This window comes from Cibotium barometz, chromosome 63 (assembly GCF_041138505.1).
Source record: "Cibotium barometz isolate CiBa-2024 chromosome 63, ASM4113850v1, whole genome shotgun sequence".
NCBI lineage: Eukaryota > Viridiplantae > Streptophyta > Polypodiopsida > Cyatheales > Cibotiaceae > Cibotium > Cibotium barometz.
The window spans coordinates 12,256,748-12,266,564 of NC_141108.1; the positions used below are offsets into that span (position 1 = coordinate 12,256,748).

At 43.0% G+C, this 9,817-nt stretch overlaps 1 protein-coding gene across 2 annotated transcripts in view; it reads left to right on the plus strand.

Annotated features, from left to right (window-relative positions):
* The window catches only part of ALG12 (homolog of asparagine-linked glycosylation 12), a 97,818-nt gene extending 88,440 nt beyond the window's left edge, over positions 1–9,378 (plus strand). For both annotated transcript variants that reach the window (XM_086795886.1, XM_086795887.1), the window contains exons 9-20: positions 3,354–3,425; positions 3,540–3,603; positions 5,980–6,083; positions 6,212–6,283; positions 6,902–6,988; positions 7,115–7,182; positions 7,381–7,449; positions 7,556–7,638; positions 7,741–7,903; positions 7,982–8,075; positions 8,177–8,391; positions 9,016–9,378. In XM_086795886.1, the coding sequence (XP_086652012.1) occupies positions 3,354–3,425; positions 3,540–3,603; positions 5,980–6,083; positions 6,212–6,283; positions 6,902–6,988; positions 7,115–7,182; positions 7,381–7,449; positions 7,556–7,638; positions 7,741–7,903; positions 7,982–8,075; positions 8,177–8,266 (966 nt within the window). In that variant the 3' untranslated portion in view covers positions 8,267–8,391; positions 9,016–9,378. The remainder of the gene's footprint in view (positions 1–3,353; positions 3,426–3,539; positions 3,604–5,979; positions 6,084–6,211; positions 6,284–6,901; positions 6,989–7,114; positions 7,183–7,380; positions 7,450–7,555; positions 7,639–7,740; positions 7,904–7,981; positions 8,076–8,176; positions 8,392–9,015) is intronic.
* Positions 9,379–9,817: the final 439 nt, after the last annotated feature.

Below are 9,817 nucleotides of genomic sequence, written 5' to 3' on the forward strand. Positions count from 1 at the left end.
CATCTCCTGTAATCGCCTCATCAATCTGGCTCTGGGCACTGTATCAAATGCTTTGCGGAAGTCCACAAAGCTACAATAAATCCGTCGCCCATGCGACCTGCCCTCCTCAATAATGGCCCGGAGAGTCAAGATGTGGTCAAGAGTAGAGAAACCTCTCCTGAACCCTGCCTGTCCCTCTGCTCGAATGCCAACTCTCTCTGCCCATCTACTCAACTGCTGCTCAAGAATGGATGCATACAATCGTGCTAGTGTGTGACCAATCATAATAGTGCGATAATTCCCTGGCTGCATAGGGTCCCCTGACTTGAAGATAGGCACGATGGTGGACCTACTCCAAGTCTCGGGTAAGCCTTCGCACATAGCACGATTGAACATCACTGCTAGAAGCTCTGCCAGCATGTCTCTCGCATGAATAAAGTGCTCAGCAACCAATCCATCGTGATCATATGCTCTCCCAGTCTTCATCCTATCAATGGCCTTCCTTACCATCTCTGCGGTAAAGAAAGTACATGTCTGTGGGCATGGTGCTGGCGGGTCAGGAAAAGGTGTCTGTCCAGGAACTGTATATAGAGATGCTGCATAACTACCCCAGACCTCTGTAGAAGTGATGGCCAAAGCAGGGGAGGACTCATGAAACAGACGCCAAGCCTCCCTCGAATCCTGGCTCAAGAACAGCTGGTATAATTCCTGCTCTAGCTGAGTAAGGAAGGCCCGCTTCTTCCTTCGCGCAAGGCGTCGGAAGGCAATACGTGACTGTCGGTGAGTAGTGACTCCCAAAGCAACCTCCCGCTGCAGTCGGGCTCTGGTCTCTCTGCACTCCTCATCATACCAGCTGTTCTGGGGCATACATCTAGAATGCTGTCTCTGTCCAGGCTGAGTATGTGGATATGCCTCTCTCGCTGCATCATGTAAAGTCTCTGTCAGTATATGGGTCAACTCCTCCAAAGGTCTCCCTGGCTCCTCTGTGTACAGACGTCTATAAATCCCATCTGTGTAGACAGCATCAGTCTCTGAGGTAAAAGTATATCAAGTGTGATCTGCCCCTCGTGTCCTCTGAGCTGTGGTAAAGTGAAAAGAGATAGTCAATGTCAACAATGCATGATCCACTACTACCCCAATGGGCCGAGATCCAACTGTGAAGTCCTCAATGCATGGAACAAAGCTCGGCATAGCCATAACATAATCCACTGTGCTAGCACCATGTCTATGTGGAAAGCAAGTAAATCCAGCTGCTGACGGAAACCTCTGCAAGCCATTAAGTATGGCCAACCCATGCGCAGTCCCCATATCTACCAAATATCTCCCATACTCTGTGCACTCCACATCCTGTGAGCTTCTGTCTAATCCCATATCCAGAGTGTCCAACTCTCTCAGCATCTCCTCCGAGGTATCATAAAAGGCTGTCTGGCGGTTGCCCGTCCGGGCATTAAAGTCCCCTAACAGGATGATGTCTCCATCCCTAGAGAACTCCCATATGTCATCATCTAGCACAAAGAAAGGAGACTGCCCTCTAGGTGCTGCATATGTCGATGTACTAGGAGCAAAATAGCATATGGCAATATACAGGAATCTGCCTGTGTCGGCCCTTAGTCTCACCCACATATATCTGGCCTGATCATCTCTCCGAACTATGTGTATAAGCGGTTGCAGCTCCTCCCTGAAAAGAACTGCCACCCCTCCTGATCCTCTACTACTGTGTACCGATCTCGTCCCTACTCTGCAAGCTGTCTCCCATCTGTATCCTGTCACCTGTGGCATCATCTGACCAGGGGCCTGGTGAGTCTCCGAGTAGAAGACTATATCTCTATCTCTAAAGCTGTCCTCAAAGGCACCCACATCAAGTCTGAGGGATCCATTGCAGTTCCAGGCTGCCAGCTTTAATTTGGTCCCATAGGTCTCGCACCGTCATGTAGAGCGTCGCTCCACGATGACCACCCTCCCTTCTCTATAAAATGCTATCTTACCCTTTTCTCTTGCTGCTCTAATCTCTGGCATGACTTCCTTCATATGTGCAAGCTGTGAAAGAGTAAGATCATCACCAAGAAAAATGCCTGTATTCTTTAAAGTGGGTCGTCTCTTCAAGAACTCCTTCTTCGCCTCAATAGAAGGGAAGCGAAGTATGAGAGCTCTTTCCTTTGATGTTTCCCCGTTGCCTCCGCTTTTTTTGCCCACTAGAGAGAGAGAGAGAGAGAGAGAGAGAGAGAGAGAGAGAGTACACGACTCAATGATGTGACATTAGCTTGTATTCTTTCAATGAAGTACATGTGCCTTTATAGGTTACAAAGGTTCTCTTCTGACATCATTGCTACAGATACAAATATCTATATATCATTCATCGTGGTTCTAAGAGGTGGTTCACACACATAAACACGTAAGTGGGTGTTTACTCCTTTGCTAGAGGATGTTCACACACGCGCATACATATTCAGGCTTAATAGCCTTTCGCATACAGAACCAGGCTTAATAGCCTTAGAGAGAAACATACTACCACACTTATATGAGTGGTACACACACAGGTAAGACCTTGATTCCCAACTAGTTCACAAGAGAACTTTTCAAAGGATGGATTCTTCAGACCAATATCAGATTGTACCCATTTTATCGGCAAGGGACTTGTGAATGGGTAACAAACATCATTGTCCAGATGCACTACATTTATTTTTGATGGCATGGCTTGGGGAGGACCCGTCTTTTTTCCAACCATTCCACCAACATGTTCTCAAGTCGGCTTAGCTCAAATGGTTCTTTGCTAATTTATCTTGCCTCAGCTCTGATCAGTTCTGGTTTTGTTTTGGGAGCAAGAAAATCAAGAGATTTTGGCAAGACTAGGGGGAAGATAGAACCAGATCGAGAAGCAGCAGTCTTAAGTATTAGATTCCGACCTCCAAGCTGTTAGAGTAGTACTGATCCCGGTTGATGTAAATCCAGTTCTAGGTGGAGCATTCGGATGATCACCTTTCCCACTCTTCAAGAGGGGATGTCACATGCATAAGCTCTAACACTCAGATGTATGTGTCTTGGTAGGGCTACTAATGATGGTTAGAGGTATCAACCATGCAGTGAGCCCAAAGCTATAAAGGGAAATTAGAGGCCTTGAGTGTCCAAGACTGAAGTTTCCCCCATTCCTAGTTATCTTCAAATGCTATATTTAAATGGTTTTTATATTCAATTATTTCAACCTCACGGTTATAGGTTTGCATGGAGCCTTTTTAAATTCAAGGTCCAAAAGCATGACTTACTTCACCAACTATCACGCTTGTGCCTAAAAGGTTAAGACCATTTCCTTTAATAAAAGCTGCATTTTGAAAGTCTTTTTTCTTGCAAAAAATGCAATATCTTTGTTTGCCTTGCAGGTATTTGCAGCCGTTGTGTTTAGGTGTGATGTCATATTGCTTATGGGTCCAATTGGATTCTCTCTCTTATTGGTATGCTTTGCGCTTGAAGAGGTTAAGCATGTTTCAATTTTATGTCATCGTAAGTGATGATGTGCTGCTGATATACATGGACTGTGCTGTTCTTGTGTGGTTGGTATGCAACAGAGGAGAGAGATTGAGATACGGAGTGCTGTAAAGCGATGTTTTACCGTCTTGGTCCTGAGCATAGGTAACCAACCAATCCTACTACCACTTTGATTTTCTCCTTTCGGTGTGCTCTATGCTTGAAGAGTTCAGGCATGTTTCTGTGGCCTTAATAGTTCTCAAGTGGTTAATAAAGTGCTATTTGCCAATAGCCCTGCAAAGTAGAAAGTACTTGTGGATCTCTTGAAACATTTTCAATTTCTGTATTTGATGTCCTGCAGAGGCCTGGGATCAGTCATGCTTCCATCAAAGCAAATCATTAGTCTTCTTGGCCTTTGCCCACTCTTTTTGGTCCTAATATATTTCAGACAAAGATTGACGGTCCTCCATTCATACCCTCCATTTTAGGAGAAGCAGGATTTGCTATATTGAATGCAAGGTAAACTGTATCATGCTCAATGCTTCTGCATTGTAGCAAGCCTCTTATGACATCCCACGGAGTATACAGCTGCATATTCTCCAGAAACAGTGATAATCTGCAAGGGTACACAAATAGCCACCCCCTTTGTCCATCTCCTGCATGTAACCCAGGGGCTTGTCTGCATCTATATGATAGATTTGAGGGTAGATTTTAGGGGAGGGTGGGCATCTTGTTTCAACCCCTAAGGGCCATCACTAGAGTGCTTGAAGGTTCTCCAACATCCCACTAACTGGTGTATTGTTCCAAAAGGACTACTGCAAACGTAATATGTCCATAGGAGGTTGAGAAAGTTCAAAGAACCCTTACTACCCTCTGCACCAAAATTTGACATAATTTATCTGGGGGCCAAGCAGCTCCCGATCCATATTTATGCACTGGCATTTAGTTTTTTTAAAGAGTAGTAAGGGCTGTCTCTTACCCACCAAAAAACAGAGATACACCAACCTCAGTAACACGAAAGAAATGCTTTCATTCTCAAGTGTCCACCAAATCCGCAAACCCATATACCCATTTACCCCTTTCACATTTCCATTACTGTACTCTAGAAGCAGGGTATCAAACTCGTCATTCAATACAACTGTATGAATATATGTCTCAGTTGTCTTAACTATGAATGGCTCACAACCTTGCACATCATTAGAATCAGTAAACTTATGTTCCCCAAAGTCTTCCTTTACTGCTTGTGCATCTAAACCCACTTTAAACACTACATTAGCCCCACCCCCCCCTAATGATTTGCGGCTTGCAAGCATAGTTACCGCGGAACGGGAACGTTCCGGGAACGTCGGATGCTAGAACGGGAGCGGGAGCGGGAACGGGAACGGGAGCGGATCGGGGACGTCGCGGAACGCCACGTCATATGACATGTCAGCATATGACACAAAAAATGTATTTTTTTGTATACGGATAGCCAAATATGCTTCATAATATTTGCTCCCCCACGACATGAACATACATTTCTGCAAGCAAAACTTAAAAATAATTTTAAAAAAAAAATCAGAACGTTTCGGGACGTTCCGGGAACGTGCCTTCGCCCGGAACGGTGTTCCGGCGTTCCAGGAAGGCGGAACGATGTTCCGTGGTAACTATGCTTGCAAGCCCACTCTTGCACTAGTCCTTTGGTCGGGTTTCTTTGTAGCTCATGGAGCACTCCACACTCACGGCTCTCTTCTGCAGAGGTTTCTGCAGTACCTCAAGCGAATGCAACTTCACTCGTGCCTCCTGTGTGTTAGCCTTCAACTGATCTCAAGGTTGTTCTCATCATCAACAACTGATCCCTTGCTAACATTGCCAATCATCTATATGAATCCTGCAGTAAATGAATCTGATGTGCATTGTCATACATGTACCTGTAAACCAAACGTGCTGCGATCAACCTCATCCTTATTTCCTTAGCTTTTGCTATCTTTGATTTATCTTTGTGTCCCTCCATCCTGGGATCAAACATTTCTCTAGAGGACCGGGACCAAGTTTCTCACAAGACACTGTGCAAATCATGATCATACATTGCAAAGTATTCTTCATAGTACTCCCACAACTTCCCAAACCTATTTGCAGGAAGGAAAGCTTTGGAAATCTGTCCAATCATTCTTCACCACCATGTTGTGGTATCATATCAGGTGCCTGCAATGATTCAGAAATATGACAGGCTTTCCTAATTGCTTTTCATGTGTACATTAAGACACTTCAATTTAGCCTCCATGTAGTTTCTTTTGATACATTGAGTACATTTAACGCACAACTTAACCAGAGCTTGACATTTCCAACTGACACACATAGTTGGGAATCCTACATCCTTATTTGTCACACAAATTACATGCTGTAGACGTGGTCGACATTAATACTTGATATGAGAATGGTTTGATATAGAGTTTGCAATTGGATTTCAATTGCTTTGTTTATGTTGTTCATGGCCCCAAAGCGAAGGCTGCTGGCGGAAGGTGCACCTCTGATTATTATTATGAATTGGTCTTCACATAGGGTTAACAGTCGCAGTTGATTCAGTCATGTGGCGGCGATGGTTGTGGCCGGAAATGGAGGTGTTTTGGTTCAACTCCATACTGAATCGTAGCTCTGAATGGGGGGTAAATATCTTCTGTCCTGTGAGAGTGTTCAGGTCCCTGCTTTGATATTTTCTATGAACAAGAGCCTGTATGTGGTGTCAGTATCCTTGTCTGTGTCGGTGTGGCTTATATGTTTACTTATAATGCAGGTATCTCCGTCTCACTGGTACTTCACATCAGCTCTTCCACGAGCGATGCTAGGAGCTTACCCATTGTGTTTTGTAAGCGAAACTGCCAGTTTTTTTGAAAAAAGTTTATAGATCACTGTCTGGTTTGAGCACCCAAAAGCCTGTAAATTAATCAGATCTTGGCCCTGATTTTCATATATTTTGAATACCTGTAGATCACTATGTAGTTTGAGCACCCAAAAGCCTGTAAATTAATCAGATTTTGGACCTGATTTTCATATATTGTGAATACCTTTAGATCACTGTGTAGCTTGAGCACCCAAAAGCCTGTGAATTAATCAGATTTTGGACCTGATTTTCATATATTGTGAATACCTGTAGATCACTGTGTAGTTTGAGCACCCAAAAGCCTGTAATTAATCAGATTTTGACCCTGATTTTCATATATTGTGAATACCTGTAGATCACTGTGTAGTTTGAGCACCCACAAGCCTGTAAATTAGTCCCTGATTTTCATATATTGTGAATACCTGTAGATCACTGTGTAGTTTGAGCACCCAGAAGCCTGTAAATTAATCAGATTTTGGGCCTGATTTTCATATATTGTGAATACCTGTAGATCACTGAATAGTTTAAGCACCCAAAAGCCTGTAAATTAATCAGATTTTGGACCTGATTTTCATATATTTTGTGAATACCTGAGATGGACAGCTAGGCTTGGTATTGGAACGGCGGATGGCTCAATATGTGCTTCCGGTATTTGCTTTTCTTTTACTGTATTCCAAGCTTGCGCATAAGGTGAGCCTGCTGGCCCTCCCTTGGAAAAAAATCAAAAATTTTGAATTAAGCTAAAGATTTGGATTGTCTTAGGCATCCATGCTTTGGAGAAAATGGTGCTAACAATACAGTTGATGTGGCCTTAAGGAGCTTCGATTTATCCTATTTGCTCTTCCGATCCTCAATTTGTCTGCTGCAGTTGCTCTTACCAGAATGTAAGGCTTGTTCAAAAAATCTTTCAGTTTCGTAATTGATTGATGAAAGTATGCAGAGGAAGAAGTGCAGCCATCATTACAGCCCTTATCAAACCTTAATATTAAGGTTTGATTAGTGGCAAAACTATGCATAATTGGGCTAATTACCCCCTCGTTTCTAAGTGGAAACTTACGTGTGTTTAGTTTCTTGTCTTCCAGTTACAATAATCGAAGGAAGCCATTGTGGGCATTGTTGTTTACCGGATGCATTTTCATGTTTTTGGCAAGGTAATTTTGCAGACTTATCTTGCGGCTGTTGTTGAGTTTAGCCTTTTGCAGCATGTTGTTTGTTGATTTAGTCAAGCTGAGTGGGTGAAAAGCCTTCATGTAACAGTGCAAGTATCATAGGCATATTCTCTGGAGCTTCCTATGGTAACTATCCTGGAGGAAAGGCTCTTGGTATCCTCCATGTAATGGGTGTGTATGCAGGCCATTAGTAAAGCATTTTCCTTTGAAATCTAGCCTACCAGTTCCTCTTCTGCAGTCCTTGGTATATGAACAAAAAGCATGATGTTTCAGATAATTCTTCGAGTGGGGCTCCTCGAATCGTCCACATCGATGTCCTGCCTGCAATGACTGGAGTCTCCCGTTTTTGCGAGAAAGGCCCACCATGGATGTATTCAAAGGAGGAGGGTCTCTCTGTCGAAGACCTATCCATGCACAACTTTACATACCTGCTCAGGTACATTCTCTATTGTGATGCAGTGGTCAATGTTCTTCCTATTTCGAATATGATGCCCATATATGAAGGTGTGAACAGTGCACAGCCCAATGTACCTGGATTCAGCTGCCTGATGTCTATTGAGGGTTTCTCGAAAGTTGAACTGCATTTTTCTCTGCCACCAGTTACCCTGGTAAAACTTGGTGTCACTCTCTCAGGGTAGAAGAGGCTTGTACATACATCATGTTTTTTTTTTTTTCATTAATTTGCTTATTGTGAGGCCGGACTTCGCAGGTAACAGAGCCCACAGTTTTCATACATGGAAACAAAGGGAGCATGCTAGCTGATATGAAGCAATGGCCTGGATGCGAAATGCAAGTGTAGACTGCACATTTGGCTGTCAGATTTGCCAAGGAGAAGACATTGCCTGATGCATGAGTAAAGTGCAATCTTAAGTGAGAAAGAGTTCCAACTTTAAGGCTGGAGACCCGCTCGTGGGACGAGCATTTAGTTGATTATACCCAAGGTAGCTTTCTCAAGATTGGTGCAAGAAATATTGTAAAGGCGCGATGCACGAGGAAAAAGCAAGCCTCTGTAGGCCTACGGACAAGGGCCCTGCAAGCCTCTGATGGGATTAATATATTTTTTTTCCAAGAGGTGGTATATGATACATCTATGCACACTTTCATAAAACATGACATTTAATTGTGATAATGCCGATGCATTTAAAGAGGCGGTGGTAAACTTTTATAATTCAATGATGCAAGCGTGGACTTCAAATTGCATTATGCACAATATGGAAAGAGTGGTCACTATTTAGTTATAATTAAAATGTACATGTAATATTTTAAGTTTAATTGTGGGTATCCTATGTTGTTCTTTAATGCATCAGATACTTGAGGCTCATGGTTCATACTTCACTGAACAAGGAAGTGTGGTGATATGATCCACGCAAGGCATCGAGCGATCTCACAGGCAATCTCAATGCGGATTCCAAAAAGCAACATCACATGGAGGTGGAATCAAAGATTCCAATCCTATGAGGTAGTTACTTAAATAATGGTACAGAAGAATAGACATAAAGTAAGAGGACAAATTAAGAAAGTCCATATCCAATGATATAGAGGTGTTCGGATTGGATGGGCGAGATTGCAAATGGTCATGATGGGTCACCTCACTGGCATGCCCCTTAAAAACATGTAACCAGCTTAACAGTGTATTTTTGAGTGATTGGAGAAACATTCAATGTTTTGTGCTGTGATCTCACTGTTTTTCCATTTAAGCTTTGTGATAGAGGAGTGCTTATGATGTGACTAGCATATGATTCAGGGTCTTTACTCAGATAACTACTGCCCATGAAAAGGGGAGATCTCACCCACCTGTCCCTGCTGGACTGGGGACCTCCCTTTACCACCTCCTGCCTGTCCGATGGGGTGGGATCTGTATGTTAATAACTTTTTTGTGGATGACCCTTGACACTGGATGCCCTCAAGAAACAACTGTCAAAATGTGTTCTTAACCCAATGGTGGAATTAAAAATGCTATTTAGAAAGTTTAATACCATATTCGCCTCATAATGGTAGGTTCATGTTGAAACATTCTGTAAGCTGCTAGAAAACATGCAATATACTTTGTCCTGGGTGATGCTAGAGGCTCTTTGAAAGTGCTTTTTATCACTTCATATAAACCAAGTGAAAGACATATCTGTTGACAAAACCTTGTAATGGATTCATATTGCTGCCACTGTTTTAATCTTCCAACAACAAGATCCTTCTTTTAGTAAAAAATGTATACATCTGAGAGAGAACACTCACAATAGTAAGAGAGGAGGGTGATGCCCGCTTTGTCGACCATGCAAGCATATCCCAAGTGATAATCATGGTGATCTAGGGTGAAAAGGCATAGGCAAACATAGTGGTGTCTGACCACGAATGT